Below are 21,281 nucleotides of genomic sequence, written 5' to 3'. Positions count from 1 at the left end.
GTGGTCAGTATACGCGTTGGGATTCTTACAGTTCCACACAATAAGATTGGTCTTATCAGCAACCTCGTAAATAGGGCCTGAGCCATTTGTTCACCATGCAAACTTGATGCTGAAATAGGTGCATTAAAGACATCCTGCAGGATAATGGTAACCCTGATCAGAACATTTCATGCTGAATATCGCGCAGACTCATGAATGGGCCTAAGGCCATCACTTTTAGCCCTGGGATGTGCCCAGTCTGCCACAGATTACTCTGGAAGGACAAGGTATCTCAAGCTAGCTGTTTCACACTGCTACTATGCAGTAGCAAGTATTCGTCACTAACAGGATGCTGCCGTCAGGCCACAATTGAGTAATGTGGTATATGAATTTCAGTGCCAGTGTGATGCTAGGTATGTAGGCTGTATATCCCAAAGACTGGTGGATCGTATCAAACAGCATGTTCCTTCCGCTGTTCGTAACGGGCAGGGTACAGACCGTACCCAACCCCATCCCATGCTTGCAAAATTCAAAACATGGAGTCCAACATTAGATGTGATTCCCCAGTTGGACAACATTTGCTAAATAATCATTTAAGATTGTCAATCGAGCTCGAGGTGTGGCGCATTTGCATGTACTGGAAGCTACACATATTAATACATAGAACCCTGTTTTTTGCAGACAGAACGAACAAAGTAAGTGAAAGCCATTTGCTGGTTCATTCCCCAGGGCAAGGCCTTGACCAATCAGAGTCAAGCTGCCTGGTTTAAATTTCAAACACTGCTCGGCAGTTAACTGTCAGTCACCATTAACTGGTGCATTCTCCGTGGCCACGCATCCACCAATCAGAGTCCACTTGCCAACCAATCAGAACTCTCTTCTCATACAGTATAAAGTTGTTGTTTCCTCTGATATTGGTTTTCTTGCGATTGACCTGATGAGTGCAAGATGAAAAGCTTCAACAAAATACTCCGCAATACTCATGTTCTCTGTTACCAGACGACTATTTTTGTATTAGTTATTTCTGTGCCTCTTGCTGGTTAAAGCTGTTTAAAGATCTTTCAATTAAAATTTTGAGAGCTTTTTTGATAAAAAAAGGAAGAAAATCATTATTTCCCTCTTGAAGTTTTTTGTTTTGGCAGTTTTCACAATGTTCCAAATGTATGAGCTTGTCATTTTCCCTGAATTTACCCTGATTTTAATTGGATGATCTAACTTTCCTCCAATAAAGAAAGAACTTGTATGTATATAGCAGCTTTCAAAACCTCAGGACATCTCAAAGCACTTTACAGAAAATTAATTACTTTTGAAGTTTAGCCACTTCTTCAGCTCTCTGCCCACAGGAGGTCTGGCTGACAGAGTCACGACCTGCACCAGGTAGGGCAGGAAGGCAGGCCCGGAATCCACCATAGCTGCAACAGGTATCAGACCCCCATGCTGTTGGCGCCAGTCTAATCCACACCAGCTATCCAGCCAACTGGCCCCCAAGGAGTCTGAGTTGCTGTGGTAACATACACCTTTACTTGCACGTTGTAATCTGGAGCTATGGATAGTGATGGTAGATTTAATTTAATTCCATCACATCACTTCAGCCTATCCTTGCCCCAGGGAACTGATTTCTTCCTATCTCGATTCTTTTATTCCCTTTCCCACCTATGTCTGATTATCCTGACGCCTCAGTAGCTCTATGCATCAGAAGAGTGGTTAGCTGTGAAATTCACTCTGTAGCGCTACGGGTGTTATTTTATCTTCAAAATGGCGTCTGTTGTGTGCCCCGAACATTTTGCTGAGGGCACCAGTGCACCTGCAGGGAGCGTGTAACACTGATTTTACTCCAGCTCTGCCAGTTTGGAGCTCAACTTTCCACTAACTTTCTCTTAAACACACACACAGGAGAACATGTCTTCAGCAGCAAGAAGGACCCACCCCCTACTGTCCCCCACCCCCACCACCAGTGTTATTTAAAGAGACTTTCAGCTACTTTTGGGTTAGTTGCTGATTAATTTCTACTGGTTCTTGATGCGATTCTAGAAGTGTTAGGGTCGTTTCCGGAGTTGCTAAATACTATAGGCAGTGGTATGACACATGCTGAATAACTTTGTCCTGACTTAAAAGATTCTATACAAGCCACCTGCTCCCAGGCGTCCCCCTTGGACTACAGCTTGACGAGGAGAATAAGCAGAGGCAAAATAGAGCAGCGCAAGCTGCTGGAAGAGGGAGGAGGAGAAGAGCTCTCAGCAGGAGGTCATATCCACCCACAGTATTCAGAATTCCCCCAGCTGAACCTCAATGAGGAACAGTGTGTCATATATTTCCACTATATTATGGCCACTTGTTGCAGCCTGAACTGCAGCCTGAAAGTAAGGCAAGGATGCCATTGCCAAGTGTCTGCGAGGGTGAGCATGGTTCAGATCATTTGTCCAGACTGGAGCAAACAGTATTTGCAACATTTATCCACTTGCTGCATTGAAAGATCACTGCAGCTCTGGTTTCCAAGACAGTTGAATACATTTCATTGTCTCTTGTCCGAGAGAAGCAGACAGAGTGAGGATTGCAGCTTTTCCCATGGTGCAGGGTGTCATTGAGCCATTGACTACGTCCATGCCGCTTTGTGGGTGTCGCACATCAACTCTAACATGTCCTACAACTGAAAGGGATTCTGCTCCCTCAATGTCCAGCTGGTGTGCGACCATATGCAGCTTATCATACAGGTAAATGCAGAGTATCCTGGCAGCAGTCACAACAGCAGTCCGCAACAGTCTGCTGTGCTACCTGTATTTGAACCACAACAATCCAGACGGTGACCACTGGGTGACGAGCTCTCCACTGACAAGAAAACCCATGATTCCCATGTGTAATCCAAACACATGTGAACAGCCCTAATGAAAAACCAGGCTGCCAATCAAAATGTGGTCGAGCAGATTATCGGCCTTTCCACTGCCCAGCCCATGCTGGAGGAGCCCTGAACTCAACAGAGCACAGCTCAACATTCATCCAGGTCTCCAGCATGCAGCACAGCCCTGGCCGCCAACTCCACAGCAACCAGCTGAGGAGGAGAAGAAGGAGCAGGAGGGGGAGGAGAAAGAGAAGAGGCAACTAACACAGCCCTTTCTGGCTGGGCTGTCCGCGATCAACTCATCTGAATACAACCCCAGTGAACCTCAATTCCCCATCCACCAGCAATTACACACCTTATCATCCCTCTGTCACTGACCATCACAGTGTCCTCTTGGCCACAATGCTGAAATAAAAGCCAACACAAAACAACCATTCCTTACAATGTTATAATCAAATATTTTCACACTCTATTGCCTACAAAAGTCAACTATTGTGCATTCCCTGAGTGAGTGTCTTCCGAGTGCCTTTCCTGGCCTAGTGCTCCTACACAGTACTACCCCAGTGACTGCTGCACGGCTGCTGACTTTCACTGGGGCAGACTGCAGCTGGCCTTGCGGGATGACTTGAAGCTGCCCTGGGCTTTTGAGGACCCGGCTTCAGACTGCAGCACAGTGACAGGAGCAGCACCAGTCTGGGCACCAGCAGGGCTCCGATGGAGTGGCAGTGGTGGGAGGACAAGTGCTGTTATCTTGAGAGAGGGCAGCAGGATCGTGCTCCATGGAGCCACTGCCACTCTCCTGGGGTGGCACCTCAGTGATCCTGGTAATCCACTGTGCTGACATGAGGCCTGTAAGCCCCTTTGAGAACTGGCAGCAGCCATGATGGCAGCAGTCTGGACCTGCCTGGTAACAAGTTGAAATTGCATAACTTCAGTCTGACCTTCTGCTGTAACACCCAGACATCGGGCAACTCCTGCTTGCACTGCAATGGAAGCTGAAATATCGACTGTCAGACGCTGCATCATGGATAAGTCTGTGGGTGACTCATGGATGTGTCTAAAGAAGGGGTGAATGGCAGAATGATGAACAGCTAGGGCAAATCTTCGGCTCGGCGAGCGGGGGTGGGGCCCACTCGCCCAGGGGTAAAATGACGCATGGTGATGTCGGGCGTGCGTCCCGACGTCACCACGTGTCATTCCGATCTTCAGTTTGGTGGGGAAACACCTGAATCAGCTGCGCGCCCACCAAACTGTCAAAGGCCTATTAAGGTCAGTTAACTCTCATTAAATAAAACTGAGCTGCCCGTCCAGCCTTAAAGTTGGTGGGCAGACGAAGTGCTCAGGCGGCCCTCGCATTTTTCATGGAACCTCATCCACGGGAGGGATGAGGTTTCATGAAGAGTTTTAAAGTGTTGTAAAAATTTTTAATAAAATGAATAGACATGACCCAGCCCATGTGACAGTTTCACATGAGGGGACATGTCTTAAATTTTTTTTTTTCCCTTTATTAAATCTTTTTGCACTTAAACTAATCTCCCTGAGGCAGCTCTGCGCCTCAGGGAGATTTCTGTGCTTTTTCTGAAATTGTTGAACTAAATGTTGAGTCTGGAAGGCTCTGAAGTGCCTAATGAAAGGAGGAGGTGCTGTACCTTGTGTTTACATTGAGCTTCATGAGAACATTAAGATAAAAACAAAAAGCTAAAAGCTACTGCGGATGCTGGAAATCCAAAACAAAACAAAAACAGAATTACCTGGAAAAACTCAGCAAGTCTGGCAGCATCGGCGGAGAAGAAATCAGTTAACGTTTCGAGCCCTCATGGCCCTTCGGCAGAACTGCAGCATAGTTTCAGCAAGGGAGAAATATAAATTGGTTTAAGGTGGGTGGGGGGGGGGGGGGGGGGGGGGTGCGAAGAGACACATTGAGGGTGTGGTGTGAGCAGATAATCAAAGGATGTCACAGACAAAAGGGTCAAAGAGGTGTTGAAGGTGGTGGTCTTTGTCTGAGAAAAGTGCTAATTAAGAATGGAAAACAGGATATTCAAAGTACAGCTCTAGTGGGGGTGGGGTGGAAAGACTAAAGGTTTTAGTTTTAGATTTAAAAATAATGGAAATAGGTGGGGAAAGAAGAATCTATATAAATTATTGAAAAAAAAGCGGGTGGGGGGGGAAAAAGAAACGGGGTGGGGATGGGGGGAGGGGGAGTTTAAGATCTAAAGTTGTTGAATTCAATATTCAGCCCAGAGGGCTGTAAAGTGCCTAGTCGGAAGATGAGGTGCTGTTCCTCCAGTTTGCGTTGGGCTTCACTGGAACAATGCAGCAAGCCAAGGACAGACATGTTGGCAAGAGAACAGGGTGGAGTGTTAAAATGGCAAGCGACAGGGAGGTTTGGGTCTTTCTTGCGGACAGACCGCAGGTGTTCCGCAAAACGGTCGCCCAGTTTGCGTTTAGTCTCTCCAATGTAGAGGAGGCCGCATTGGGAGCAACGAATGCAGTAGACTAAGTTAGGGGAAATGCAAGTGAAATGCTGCTTCACTTGAAAGGAGTGTTTGGGCCCTTGGACGGTGAGGAGAGAGGAAGTGAAGGGGCAGGTGTTGCATCTTCTGCGTGGGCATGGGGAGGTGCCATAAGTGGGGGTTGAGGAGTAGGGGGTGATGGAGGAGTGGACCAGGGTGTCCCGGAGGGAACGATCCCTACGGAATGCCGTCAAGGGGGGTGAAGGGAAGATGTGTTTGGTGGTGGCATCATGCTGGAGTTGGCGGAAATGGCGGAGGATGATCCTTTGAATGCGGAGGCTGGTGGGGTGATAAGTGAGGACAAGGGGGACCCTATCATGTTTCTGGGAAGGAGGAGAAGGCGTGAGGGAGGATGCGCGGGATATGGGCCGGACATGGTTGAGGGCCCTGCCATCCACGGTCGTTGACAGGGCCCTCAACCGTGTCCGGCCCATATCCCGCGCATCCTCCCTCACGCCTTCTCCTCCTTCCCAGAAACATGATAGGGTCCCCCTTGTCCTCACTTATCACCCCACCAGCCTCCGCATTCAAAGGATCATCCTCCGCCATTTCCGCCAACTCCAGCATGATGCCACCACCAAACACATCTTCCCTTCACCCCCCTTGACGGCATTCCGTAGGGATCGTTCCCTCCGGGACACCCTGGTCCACTCCTCCATCACCCCCTACTCCTCAACCCCCACTTATGGCACCTCCCCATGCCCACGCAGAAGATGCAACACCTGCCCCTTCACTTCCTCTCTCCTCACCGTCCAAGGGCCCAAACACTCCTTTCAAGTGAAGCAGCATTTCACTTGCATTTCCCCTAACTTAGTCTACTGCATTCGTTGCTCCCAATGCGGCCTCCTCTACATTGGAGAGACCAAACGCAAACTGGGCGACCGTTTTGCGGAACACCTGCGGTCTGTCCGCAAGAAAGACCCAAACCTCCCTGTCGCTTGCCATTTTAACACTCCACCCTGTTCTCTTGCCAACATGTCTGTCCTTGGCTTGCTGCATTGTTCCAGTGAAGCCCAACGCAAACTGGAGGAACAGCACCTCATCTTCCGACTAGGCACTTTACAGCCCTCTGGGCTGAATATTGAATTCAACAACTTTAGATCTTAAACTCCCCCTCCCCCCATCCCCACCCCGTTTCTTTTTCCCCCCCCACCCGCTTTTTTTTCAATAATTTATATAGATTCTTCTTTCCCCACCTATTTCCATTATTTTTAAATCTAAAACTAAAACCTTTAGTCTTTCCACCCCACCCCCACTAGAGCTGTACTTTGAATATCCTGTTTTCCATTCTTAATTAGCACTTTTCTCAGACAAAGACCACCACCTTCAACACCTCTTTGACCCTTTTGTCTGTGACATCCTTTGATTATCTGCTCACACCACACCCTCAATGTGTCTCTTCGCACCCCCCCCCCACCCACCTTAAACCAATTTATATTTCTCCCTTGCTGAAACTATGCTGCAGTTCTGCCGAAGGGCCATGAGGGCTCGAAACGTTAACTGATTTCTTCTCCGCCGATGCTGCCAGACTTGCTGAGTTTTTCCAGGTAATTCTGTTTTTGTTTTGTTTCATGAGAACATTGTCGGAGGCCAAGAGCAGAAAGGAGTGGGAGCAAGGTGGAGAATTAAAATGACAGGCAGTCAGAAACTTGCGGTCATCCAGTGAACAGAGGTGTTCTGCAAAGCAGCATTTGGTCTCCCCAGTATATTCTTATTGTGAGCAGTGAATAAAGTATATTAAATTTAAAAGAAATGCAAGTAAATCATTGCTTCATGTAGGAATATTTGGTGCCTTGGAGGGTGAGAATGGAAGAGGCGAAAGGGAAGGTGTTACATCTTCTGCATTTGCATGCAAAGGATGGGCAGTAGGAGTGATTGTGGAGATTTTTTTTTTATTCATTCATGGATTGTGGGCTTCGCTGGCTGGGCCAGCATTTATTGCCCATCCCTAATTGCCCTTGAGAAGGTGGTGGTGGGCAGCCTTCTTGAACCACTGCAGTCCCTGTGGTGTAGGTACACCCACAGTGCTGTTAGGGAAGGAGTTCCAGGATTTTGACCCAGTGACAGTGAAGGAATGGCGATATATTTCCAAGTCAGGATGGTGAGTGGCTTGGTGGGGAACTTCCAGGTGATGGTGTTCCCATGTGTCTGCTGCCCTTGTCCTTCTAGATGGTAGCCATAGTGGGTTTGGAAGGTGCTGTCTAAGGAGCCTTGGTGAGTTGCTGCAGTGCATCTTGTAGATGGTATACACTGTTGCCACTGTGCATCGGTGGCAGAGAGAGTGAATGTTTGTGGATGTGGTGTCAGTCAAGCGGGCTGCTTTGTCCTGGACTGGGTCAAGCTTCTGGAGTGTTATCGGAGCTGCACTCATCCAGGCAAGTGGAGACTATTCCATGACACTCCTGACTTGTGCCTTGTAGATGGTGGATAGGCTTTAGGGAGTCAGGAGGTGAGTTATTCTGACCTGCGCTTGTAGCCACAGTGTTTATATGGCTAGTCCAGTTTAGTTCCTGGCCAATGGTAACCCCCAGGATGTTGATAGCGGGGGATTCAGCAATGGTAAAGCCATTGAATGTCAAGGGACAATGGATAAGTTCTCTCTTGTTGGAGATGGTCATCGCCTGGCACTTGTGTGGCATGAATGTTACTTGCCACTTGTCAGCCCAAGCCTGGGTGTTGCAGAAGGAAGAATCCCTCACCTTCCATTACACCAGCCTCATGTTTAATGGATCACCTCCATTTTTACCACCTCCAGTGTGATGCCACCACTAAATGCATCTTCCCACTCCCTCCACTTTCAGCATGTTGTAAGGACCATCCAAGACCCCAAATGTTCCTTCTAGATGAAATAGCGATTCACTCGTACTCCTTTCACTTTTGTAAACTGAATTTGTTGCTCACAATGTGGTCTCCTCTAAATTGGGGAGACCAAATGCAGACTGGGTGGCCAATTTCTGGAACACCTCCATTCAGTCTGCAAGCATGACCCTGAGCTTCCTGGTCACCTGTCATTTTAATTCTCCATCTTGATCTCACTCATTCTGATAAAAGGTCATTGACCTGAAACATTAATTCTGTTTCTCTCTCCACAGATGCTGCCAGATCTGCTGAATATTTATAGCCTTGAACTCTCCCACTGACACTCTTTTGTCCTCCTCCCTTCAATACTTTGAGAACTCAATGTTCCTCCATCTCTGGCCTCATGACACTTCCCACTCTTTTCACCCCACCATAGGTCACCATGCCTTTTGCTGTTCAGGCATTAAACTCTAAAGTTCCCTCTCTAAACCTCTGTGTCTCTCCGCCTCTCCCTCCTCCTTGAAGACCCTCCAGAAAATCCTCTCCTTGACCAAACTTTTAGTCACCCCTCCTAGTGTTTCTTTTCTTGACTTGGTGTCAGTTTTTGTCTTATTATGTTAATGTGTGCACCTTAGGACCTTTTTCTGCGTTAAGTTGCTTTATAAATACAAGTTTTTGTTGTTGGGTTATTCTTGTGCATCTTTATGTTTTCCAAAGATCTTTTTGTGCTGAAAATTTCTCATAATTCTCTTGCTTGACTGGAAAACCTTGGTTTTATTCCACCCACGGTGGTTGACAGGGCCATTGACTGTGTCCGGCCCACCTCCCGCACATCCGCCCTCACACCTTCCTCTCCCTCCCCCTTGTCCTCACTTATCACCCCACCAGCCTCCGCATTCAAAGGATCATCCTCCGCCATTTCTGCCAACTCCAGCGTGATGCCATCACCATACACATCTTCCCTTCACCCCACCCCATTGGCATTCCGTAGGGACTGTTCCCTCCAGGACACCCTGATCCACTCCTCCATCACCCCCTACACCTCAACCCCCTCCCATGGCACCTTCCCATGCAACCACAGAAGGCGCTACACCTGTCCCTTTACTTCCCCCCTCCTCACCGTCCAAGGGCTCAAACACTCCTTTCAAGTGAAGCAATGCTTCACTTGCACTTCCCTCAATTTGGTCTACTGCATTCGCTGCTCCCAATGCGGTCTCTACATTGGAGCGACCAAACGCAGACTGGGTAACCACTTTGCGGAACACCTTCGGTCTGTCCGCAAGCATGATCCAGACCTCCCTGTCGCTTGCCATTTCAACACACCACCCTGCTCTCATGCCCACATGTCTGTCCTTGGTTTGCTGCAATGTTCCAGTGAAGCTCAACACAAACTGGAGGAACAGCACCTCATCTTCCGATTAGGCATTTTACAGCCTTCCGGACTTAACATTGAGTTCAACAACTTCAGATCATGAACTCTCTCCTCCATCCCCATCCCCTTTCCGATCCCCTTTTTTCTAATAATTATTATTTTAAAAAATATATTTTTCTTTTCCCATCCATTTCTATTATTATTTTAAAATTTATTTCTATCCATTGTTTTATCTCCACTTTTTAGCCTATTTCAATCCCTTCCCCCCACCCCACCCCCACTAGGGCTATCTGTCACTTGCTCATCCTGCTTTCTACCCTTAATGTCACCATTAGCACATCCTTTAGCTAATATCACCACCGTCAACACCCCTTTGTCCTTTTCTCTATTTTGTCCTTTGGCAATCTCTCCTTTGCCTCCACCTATCACTGGTCCTCTATCCAGCTCCACCTGTCCCACCCCTCTTAAACAGCTTATATTTCACCTCATTTTTATTTCTCCTGAGTTCTGATGAAGGGTCGTACGGACTCGAAACGTTAACTCTGTATTCCTCTCCACAGATGCTGTCAGACCTGCTGAGTTTTTCCAGCTATTTTTATTTTTGTTTCAGATTTACAGCATCCGCAGTATTTTGCTCTAATCATAGCCAGAACCTATCTGGCAATGGCTTCTCTTCCCACCACTGTCCATCCCCCCCCACCCCCCCCCCCAAGGACCTGTCTTTGATCACCTCCTCTTCCTCATCTACAAGTTCCCCTTTACTAATCATTCATCATTCACAAACAGGGCTCAACTTCTCTGTGAGCTCTGTGTTTCTTCTACCCCTCTGACCCGTTTACTGCCAATGTGCTTTCAGGTTCCTTGTCCAATATCTATCCGTGGATGAGCCCCAATTTCCTGCAAATAAACATTAGTAAAACCAAAGCCACCACCTTCAGTCCCTGTCACAAACACCATCCCTCTCCCCAGCCAGTTTCTCAAGCTGAACCAGACATTTAAAATCTTGGCATCCTATCTGAGTTCACACTGAGATTCCGACCCATATCGTGTCCATCTTAAAGACTATCTACTTCCACCATTGCCCACCCAAGGCCCTCTATTGCTGAAACTCTCACCCCTGCCTTTATTATCTCCAGATTCAACTGTTGCAGTGCTCTCCTGGCCAGATCTCCATCCTGTACCCTCTTTAAATTTTAGCTGAACCAAAACTCTCCTGCCACTATCCTATCCCATATCAAGTCTGTTCAACCATTGCCTCTGTGTGCATTGGCCTAGATTGGCTTCCAGTCCATCAATGCCTCAATTTTAAAAACTTCACCCTGTGTTTGAACATGACTATGGAACCTGCTTCCACCACTCTTTAAGGGAGAGCAGCCCACATCGTAACAACTCACTGTATTAAAGCCTCTGTCGTACTTCTGTAATTATCTTAAACCTGTGCCCACTGATTATCACCCTTCCAGTCAGTGGCAACAATTTCTCCCTATATAGTCTGTCAAAAACTCTCAGAATGTTGAACAACTCTATTAAATCTCCCTTTGACCATCCATATGTGAAGGAGAATAAGCCCAGTTTCTCTGACATCTCTAAATAACTAAAGTCCGTCATCTCTGGTACCATTCTAGTTGAGTCTCTTTGCACACTCTTCAGGACTTAACATCCTTTTTAAAGTCTGCTTCCCAGAATTGAACACAATCCTTTAGCTGAGGCTGAACCAGTGATTTATAAAGATTCTGTATAACTTGCATCCAATCTGTTTTATTTCAAACCCACCGCCCAGTCATAAGAACAGTTCTTTCAAAGTACTTATCCCAAGAGACATTGTGCCCATTATCCTGATGTCCCAAGATCAGTTCCATGAATAAAACCACCCCTTCTGAATCATTAAGGGAGAAGGCCAGTGACATTTCTAATTACTTACGTCTGAAGCTGTCTTCTCAGACTGTTGCAGCTTCTCCTGAGCATTTTTGAGTCCCTCTGATAATTTGTCCAGTTCATCCTCTGTACCTTTCATTTTCTTCTGCTGGCCCATCAGTTCTTCTTCAACCTATCCAGGAAAAAGGATAAGAAACAGCCAGGTCACATAGGAACATAGGAGCAGGAGTAGGCCATTTGGCCCATCGAGCCTACTCTGCCATTCAATTAGATCATGGCTGATCATTTACCTCAATGTCACTTTCCCGCGCTATCCCCATATCCCTTGATGTTATTCGTCTCCAGAACTCTATTGATTTCTGTCTTGAACATGCTCAATGATTGAGCTTCCACAGCCCTCTGGGGTAGAGAATTCCAAAGATTCACCACCCTCTGAGTGAAGAAATTCCTCCTCATGTCCCCTGGTTTTAGACTCACCAGCCAGGGGAAACATCTTATCCACATCTACACCGTCACACCCTGTAAGAATTCTGTAAGTTTCAATGAGATCACCTCTCATTCTTCAAAACTCCAGAGAATACAGGCCCAGTTTCCTCAATCTCTCCTCATAGGGCAATCCTGACATCCCAGAGCTTAGTCTGGTGAACCTTTGCTGCACTCCCTCTATGACAAATATATCCTTCTTTAGGTAAGGAGACCAAAACTGCACACAGTACTCCAGGTGCAGTCTCATCAATGCTCCATATAACTGCATCAAGACATCTTTACTCCTGTGCTCAAATCCCCTTGCAATAAAGGCCAGCATACCATTTTCCTTCCTAATTGCTTGCTGCACCTGCATGTTAGTTTTCAGTGATTTATGAACAAGGACACCCAGGTCCCTTTGGACATCAACATTTCCCAATCTCTCACCATTTAAGAAATACTCTGCATTTCTGTTTTTTCTACCAAATTGAATAACATCACACTTATTCACATCATATTCCATCTGCCATGTTCTTGGCCATTCATTTAGTCTGTCCAAGTCTGCTTGAAGCCTCCTTGCATCTTCCTCACAACTTACATTCACACTAGTTTTGTGTTATCAGCAAATTTGGAAATATTACAATTGGTCCCAAAATACCACAACTCCCACATTCGGCAAATTTAAATTCTATCTTCTCAATAGATGATTTAAATGTTGATTTAGCTTTACAAAGCAATAAGAATAATGTTTGGAGTCACAGGTTGACAGGAAAAACTGTAATTGAACAATTGGCTGCATTTAAAGAGGAGCTGGTTTGGACACAGTCAAGGTACATTCCCACAAGAGGGAATGTTAGGAGAAACAAAAGAACAAAGGCAGAGTTCCCTGGACACTGAAAGAGATAGAGAGTGAACTGAAGCAGAAGAAGAGTGCAGATGATAGATGTCAGGTTGATAATACAAATAACAGCCATGCTGAATATAGAAAGTCCAGAGGGGAAGTGCAAAAAGAAATAAGAGCAGCAAGGAGAGAGTATAAGAAGAGGTTGGCAGCTAACATATAAGGGAACCCAAAAGTCTTCGATAGGCATATAAATAGTAAAAGGGTGTTTTTTTACCCTTCCTTCATGGGATGTGGGTGTCACTGACAAGGCCAGAATTTGTTGCCATCCCTAATTGACCTTGAATTGTGTGGTTTGCTAGACCATTTCAGAGGGCAATTAAGAGCCAACCACATTGCTGTGGATCTGGATTAACATGTAGGCCAGACCTGGTAAAGACTTTTAGATTTTCTTCCCTAAAGGACACTAGTGAACCAGATGGGTTTTTACAACAATCGATGATAATTTCATGGCCACCATGACTGAGACTAACGATAAATAAAGCCTACAGGATTCTGGGCTTAAAAATACAGGCAAAGAGAACAAAAGCAAGAAAGTTATGGTGAATCTGTATAAAACACTGGTTCAACTTCACCTGGAGTATTGTGTCCAATTCTGGGCACCACACTTTAGGAAGGATGTGAAGGCATCGGGGAGAGTGCAGAAAGGATTTACAGGAATGGTTCCAAGATTGAGAGACTTCAGTTTCGTGGGCAGATTGGAGAAGCTGGGACTGCAGCTCTCCTCAGAGGAGAGAAGGTTGAGAGGAGATTTGATCGAGGTATTCTAAATCATGAGGGGTCTGGACAGAGTAGATAGGAAGAAACTGTTCCTATTGGCAAAAGGATCGAGAACCAGAGAAGCAGAGAAATTAAAGGAATTGGCAAAAGAACCAGAGGCGACATAAGGAATGGTTCTGGAATGCACAGCCTGAGAGTGTAGTGGTGGCAGATTCAATCGTGGCTTTAAAAGGGGAGTTGCATCATATATGAAGAGGAAAGATTTGCAGGGCTAAGGCTAGGACAGGGAGTGGGAGTAGCTGAGTTTCTCTCGCAGAGAGCTGGCATGGACATGATGGGCTGAATAGTCTGATTCTGTGCTGTAACCATTCTATGATTCTAATCTAGGTTAGATTTTAATTTCTGTTTTTAAATTGTATTCTCATCCCTCACGAGACTACGACTTACATTATAATATACATAGTATGACATTAGATTATAGTAATGTACAATGTGAATTACAATATCCCATTCTAATATATACTATATCAAACTATCCCAATATACTGTTCACTTTATCACATTACCGCACTGTAACATCCACTATGAATCACATGATTCATTATTATATATACTAATCACACTACCCCTTTAAATATAAACTTTACTCCATAATAACATACACTGTATATTAAATATATACTTCATTAAATATATATTATAATTGGAAATCAGGAAATGGCAGTATTACTAAGTAGCTATTTTGTATCAGTCTTCACAGTACAGGATGTGGATAAAATACCAAAGATAAATGGGAAATTAAAAATACAATAAGGGAAGGAACTAACAAGAATCAATATAAAGAGTAACAAATGAGATTAAAGATAATGAAATCTCTAGAACCACATGGTTTCCACCCCAGAGAATTAAAAGTAAATGAGGAATTATCTTCCAAAACTCTCTCGATTCAGAAATTGTCCTCATGGATTGGAACATTGCTAATGTCACATTATTTACTGCTAGAGTGGCAGCATCCTCTTCTCTAGTGAAGACAGATGCAAAGTCCTCATTTAGCACTTCAGCCTTGCCCTCTGTCTGCCCAGGAAGATCTCCATTCATGTCCTGAATCAGCTCCACCCTTCCTTTGACTACCCATTTGCTACTTCTGCCTTTATAAAAGACTTTCGAGTTCCCTTTTATGTGAGCAGCTAATCTAGTCCCATACTCTCTGTTTGAATTTCTTATTCCTTTTTTTAGACTTTTTATATTCAGCTTGGTTCTCTAGAGCATATGAACCGTACAGCTTTGCAGATGATATAAGATCTGTGTGAGTGTTTGCTCCGTAGTTGATACTTCACTTCTTCAGGTGGATCTTAATGCGTTGGGAATTGGGCTCATGATTGGCAAGTGACGATTAATTTGGACAAGTGTGGCATTACGCATGTGGGCAGAGCGAATGCTCAACTTTCATACACCCTTCAGGGAAAAACATTAAAAATGGTGGAGAAGCATCAAAAGGATCAAAGTGTTCAAGTGCATGGATCTCTAAAGGAACATGAGCAATGCCATGGGGTGACAGCCAGAGTAAATAGAATTTTGGATGTGGGTATTGCTGGCTAGGCCAACATTTATCACCCATCCCTAATTGCCCTTGAGAAGGTGGTGGTGAGTTGCCTTCTTCAACCACTGCAGTCCCAGTGGTGTAGGTACATCCACAGTTCTGTTATGGTGGGAATTCCAGGATTTTGAGCCAACAACAGTGAAGGAGTAATGATATAGTTCCAAGTCAGGATGGAGTGTGGCTTGGAGGGGAACTTGCAGATAGTGATGTTCCCATGCATCTGCTGTTCTTGTCTGTCTAGCTGGCAGAGGTCATGGGTTTGGAAGGTGCTGACAAAGGAGCCTTGATGAGTTTCTGCAATGCATCTTGTATATGGTACACACTGCTGCCATTGATCATCAGTGGTGGAGGGAGTGAATGTTTACAGTGATGGATGGGGAGCTGATCAAGAGGGCTGCTTTGTCCTGGATGGTGTTGAGCTTCTTGATTGTTGTTGGAGCTGCACCCATCCAGGCAATTGGAGAGTATTCCATCACACTCCTGACTTGTGCCTTGTAGATGGTGGACTGACTTCGGGGAGTCAGGAGGCGAGTTACTCTCTGCAGAATTTCTAGCCACTGCTCTTGTAGCCACAGTATTTATACAGCTAGTGCAGTTCAGTTTCTAGTCAATCGTAACCCGCAGGATGTTGATAGTGGGGGATTCAGCGATGATAATGCCATTACATGTCAAGGGGCGATAGTTAGATTCTCTCTTGTTGGAGATGGTCATTGCCTGGCACTTGCATGGCGTGAATGTTGCTTGTCACTTGTCAGCCCAAGCCTGGATATTATCCAAGTCTTGCTGCATTTGGATATGGACTGTTTCAGTATCTGAGGAATCACGAATGGTGCTGAACATTGTGCAATCATAAATGAATATATCCACTTCTGTCTTTATGATGGAAGGAAGGTCATTGATGAAGCAGCTGAAGATGGTTGGGCCTAGGACGCTACCCTGAGGAACTCCTGTAGTGATGTCCTGGAGCTGAGATGATTGACCTCCAACAACCACAACCATCTTCCTTTGTGTTAGGTATGACTCCAACCAGCAGAGAGTTTTCTCACTGATTCCCATTAACTCCAATTTTGCTTGGGCTCCTTGATGCCAAACTCAGACAAATGCTGAAATTAAAACAGAAAATGCTGGAGAGGTTCAGCAGGTCTAGCAGCATTTTCTGCTTTCATTTCAGGTTTCCAGCATCAGTAGCATTTTGCCTTTAATTCAGTCAAATACAGCCTTGATGTCAAGGGCAGCCACTTTCACCTCACCTTCGGAGTTCAGCTCTTTTGTCCATGTTTGGACCAAAGCTGCACTGAGGTCTGGAGCTGAGTGGCCTTGGTAGAACCCAAGTTGAGCATCAGTGAGCACCAGGCCATTGCTGAGTAAGTGCCGCTTGATAGCACTGTCGATGACATGCTCCATCGCTTTGTTGATGATTGATATGTGCCAAGCTCATGAAGCTACAACACTGGAGCACAAACATGCTAAACAGTGGAAGAAGCATGCCAAAGACATGATTAAGTGATCCCACAATCAACGGCTCAGATATAAGCTCTGCAGTCCTGCCACATCCAGTTATGAATGGTGGTGGGGGAATTAAACATCTAACTGGAGGAGGAGATTCCACAAATATCCCCATCCTCAATGATGGGGGAACCCAGCACATCAGTGAAAAGGACAAGGCTGAGGATCTGGCAACCATCTTCAGCCAGAAGGGCTGATGAGAGCAGGCTGAAGGGGTGGTAATTAGCTGGATTGGATTTGTCCTGCCTTTTGTGGACAGGACTTTTCCTGGGCAATTTTCCACATAGCCGGGTAGATGCCAGTGTTGTTGCTGTACTAGAACAGCTTGGCTAAGGGAGTCCTGGAGCACAAATCTTCATTTTTATTATGTTATCATTTACTGTGTCCAGTCCTTTCAGCCATTTCTGACATCAAATGGAATGAATCAAATTGGCTGGAGACTTGCACCTATGATGATGGGGACCTCAGGAGGATGCTGAGATGGATCATCCACTCAGCCCTCCTGGCTGAAGATGGTTGTAAGATCTTCAGCCTTGTCCTTTTCACTGATGTGCTGGGTTCCCCCATCATTGAGGATGGGGATATTTGTGGAATCTCCTCCTCCAGTTAGATGTTTAATTCCCCCACCACCATTCATAACTGGATGTGGCAGGACTGTAGAGCTTATATCTGAGCCGTTGATTGTGGGATCGCTTAACCATGTCTTTGGCATGCTTTTTCCACTGTTTAGCATGTTTGTGCTCCTGTGTTGAAGCTTCATGAGCTTGGCACCTATTTTTAGGTATGCCTGATGCTGCTCCTGGTACGTTGGCCTACAATTTTCATTGAACTAGGGTTGATCATTTGGTTTGGCGGTAATGGTAGAGTGGGGGATATGCCGGGCCATGAGGTTACAGATTGTGTTCGATTACAATTCTGCTGCTGCTGATGGCCCACAGTGCCTCGTGGATGCCCAGTCTTGAGTTGCTAGATCTGTGCGAAATCTATTCCATTTAGCACAGCGGTAGTGCCACTCAGCACGAGTAATATTACCATTCGGCTACTGTTCCTGACAACATGCTGCTTGAGAATGCCATTTCTGAAAAAATCTATGAAGGTAACAAATAAACTACACAGTGGGCACCTGCCAAAGGTGACAGAGAAAAAGGTCGACCATGGCTCCCTTTCTATAAACCCATATAAAGTGTGAATGTCAACTTCTGTACAGGACAACAATTCCGGAAAGAATTCATACTTGGAATAATTTGCAAGGCGACCAGCCTGATGAGTTTGAAGCTTTCAATATTCCATTCAAATTGCTGCTGTCTGATGTTGGCTGAATCTCAGAACCAGTCTTCTACTGAATGACAAAATGGCCTTTGATGGGCAGACTTGTGGGATTCGAAAAAGTACAAAGGATTAAGCACATTTGGGGAGGCCACCTTGCAGCTCATTAGGGAGAGAGAGTAGGCTGGGGGAGGGAGAAGGTGGAGGTGTCCAGAATGCAGCAGCAATGTCACTGCTCAATGTATGATCTAACCAGGTGAGCGGCATCCAATGAGGCTAGAATCACAGAATTGTTACAGTGCAGAAGGAGGCCATTTGGCCCATCCTGTCTGCACCAGCCCGCGGAATGAGCAACTCCCTTATTGCCATTCCCCAGCCTTCTCCCCGTAACCCTGCATATTCTTCCTCTTCAGATAACAGTCTAATTCCCCTTTGAATGCTTCAATTGTCTCCATCTCATTTTCAGACAATGTATTCCAGACCGTAACCATTCGCTGTGTGAAAAAGTTTTTCCTCATGTCGCTTTTGCTTCTTTTACCCTAAATCTGTGTCCTCTCGTTCGCGATCCTTTCACGAGTGGGAACAGTTTCTCCCTATCTACTCTGTCCAGACCCTTCATGATTTTGAACACTTCGATCAAATCTCCTCTCAGCCTTATCTTCTCTAAGGAAAATAGTCCCAACTTCTCCAATCTATCTTCCTAACTGAAGTTCCTCATCCCTGGAACTATTGTCCTGAAACATTTCCCCACTCTCTCCAGTGCCCTCACATCCTTCCTAAAGTGTGGTACCCAGAACTGGACACAATACTCCAGCTGAGGCTGAACTAGTGACTTATACAAGTTCAGCATAACCTCCTTGCTCTTGTACTCTGCCCCCATTAATAAAGCCTAGGATACTGTATGCTTTATTAACTGCTCTCAACCTGTTCTGCCACCTTCAATGATTTATGCACATTTACACCCGGTTCCCTCTGCTCCTGCACCCCCTTTAGAGTTGCATCCTTTATTTTATATTGTCTCTCCATGTTCTTCCGACCAAAATGAATCACTTCACATTTCTCTGCATTGAACTTCATCTGCCACCTGTCCACCCATTCTACAAACTTGTCTATGTCCTTTTGAAGTTCTATACTACCCTCCCCTCACAGTTCACAATGCTTCCAAATTTTGTATCATCTGCAAACTTTGAAATTATGCCCTGTGCACCAAGGATCAGGTCAAAAGGGGATCCCAAGGCCTTCTATAAGCATATAAATAATAAAAGGGTGGTAAAAGAAAGGGTAGGGCCGATTAAGGATGAAAAAGGGGACTTGCATGTGGAGGCAGGAGAAATAGCAGAGATGTTGAATGAATATTTTGCATCTGTCTTTACAAAGGAAGAAGATGTTACCCAGGCTAAGGTGAGAGAGGAGGTAACTGGTACACGCGAAGAATTTACAATTGAGGAGGAGGTGTTAGAAAGGCTATCTTTACTTAATTTGGATAAGGTATCAGAAACAGAAGGCCGTGAGAGTGGAAATTGCAGAGGCACTACTGATAATCTTCCAGACTTCCTTAGACACAGGGGTGGTGCCGGAGGACTGGAGAATTGTGAATGTTACAGCCTTGTTCAAAAAGGGGTGCAAGGATAATGCCGGCAACTACAGACCAACCAGTTTGACTTCAGTGGTAGGGAAATGTCTGGAAACAAAATGTCTGGGACAAAATGTCTGGTACAAAATCAATAGTCATTTAGACAAGTGCAGGATAATTAAGGGAAAATCATGTTTAACTAACTTGCTGGAGTTTTTTGAGAAGGTAACAGAAGGTTGATAGGGGAAATACTGTTGATGTGGTGTATGTGGATTTTCAAAAGGCATTTGATACAGTGCCACACAACAGACTTGTGAGCAAAATTCTAGCTCATGGAATAAAAGGGAAAGTAGGCACTTGGATAAGAAATTGGCTGAGTGACAGGAAACAGAGAGTGATGATAAATGGTTGTTTTTCTGGTTAGAGGAAAGTTTGTAGTGGAGTTCTCCAGGGTCAGTGTTGGTACCCTTACTCTTCCTGATATTCATTAATGACCTAGACTGTGGTGTGCAGGGCATGATTTCAAAATTTGCAGATGATACGAAGATTGGAAACATTGTCAACAATGATGAGGAGAGTCTTGAACTTCAAAAGGACACAGACATGTTGGCGGATTGGGCAGACAAATGGCAGATGAAGCTCAACGCGGAGAAGTGTGAGGTGATTCATTTTGGCAGGAAGAATATGGAGAAACAGTATAAAGTAAAAGGAGAAACTCTAAAGGAGGTGCAGGAACAGAGGGACCTCGATGTAAATGTACATAAGTCATTGAAGATGGCAGGGCATGTTGAGAGAACAGTTAATAAAGCATATTGTATCTTAGGCTTTATTAATAGGGCATTAAGTACAAGAATAAGGAGGTCATATTGAACTTGTATAAGACACTAGTTAGGCCTCATCTGGAGTGCTGCATCCAGTTCTGGGCACCATACTTGAGGAAGGATGTGAAGGCTTTGGACAGAGTACAGAGGAGATTCACAAGAATGATTCTGGGGCTAAAGAACTGTAGCTATGAGGATAGATAGGAGAGGTTAGGTCTGTTTTCCTTGGAGAAAAGAAGGCTGAGAGGAGACTTGATAGAGGTATTCAAGATCACGAGGGGTATGAACAGAGTAAATAGTGAGAAACTGTTCCCACTCAAGAACTAGAGAGCACAGATTCAAAATAATTGGCAAAAGGAGTAGAAGTGATGTAAGGAAAGATTTTTCACCCAGAGGGTGGTTGGAGTCTGGAACGAACTTCCTGAGAGGGCGGTGGAGGCAGGTTCAATCGAGGTATTCAAAAGGGAATTGAGTGGCTATCTGAAAAGAAATAATGTGCAAGGTTACAGGGATAAGGCAGGGGAGTGGGACTAGCTGGAGAGCTCTTCCAGCGACCCAGTGCAGACTCAATGGGTCGAATATCCTCCTTCTGCACTGTATAGATTCTGTGATTCTGTGATTAATATTTTTCAGGAAAAGCAAGGGTCCCAACACTAACCCCTGGGGAACTCCACTACAAACCTTCCTCCAGCTTGGAAAACATAAATTGACCTTTACTCTCTGTTTCCTGTCACTCAGCCAATTCTGTATCCATGCTGCTACTGTCCCTTTTATTCCATGAGCTATAACTTTGCTTACAAGTCTGTTGAGTGGCACTGTATAAAATGCCTTCTGGAAGTCCATGTACACCTCACAATTGCATTGCCCTCTTCAACCCTCGCTTTTACCTCTTTAAAAAACCCTAGCAAGTTAGTTAAACATAATTTTCCCTTCAGAAATCCATGCTGGTTTTCTTTCATTAACCTGTATTTGTCCATGTGACTATTCATTTTGTCCTGAATTATTGTTTCTCGACATTTCCCCATCACTGAATTAAACTGACTGGCCTGTAGTTG

At 45.2% G+C, this 21,281-nt stretch overlaps 1 protein-coding gene across 2 annotated transcripts in view; it reads right to left on the bottom strand.

Moving 5' to 3' along the window:
• Nucleotides 1-21,281, bottom strand: part of LOC144688711 (tropomyosin alpha-1 chain) — a 99,120-nt gene that overhangs the window by 67,211 nt on the left and 10,628 nt on the right. For both annotated transcript variants that reach the window (XM_078555580.1, XM_078555581.1), the window contains exon 2: nucleotides 11,421-11,546. In XM_078555580.1, the coding sequence (XP_078411706.1) occupies nucleotides 11,421-11,546 (126 nt within the window). The remainder of the gene's footprint in view (nucleotides 1-11,420; nucleotides 11,547-21,281) is intronic.

Source organism: Cetorhinus maximus, chromosome 13 (assembly GCF_964194155.1).
Source record: "Cetorhinus maximus chromosome 13, sCetMax3.hap1.1, whole genome shotgun sequence".
Lineage (NCBI taxonomy): Eukaryota > Metazoa > Chordata > Chondrichthyes > Lamniformes > Cetorhinidae > Cetorhinus > Cetorhinus maximus.
Note: the sequence above shows the minus strand (reverse complement) of the source record. Positions and strands in the feature narration are given on the sequence as shown.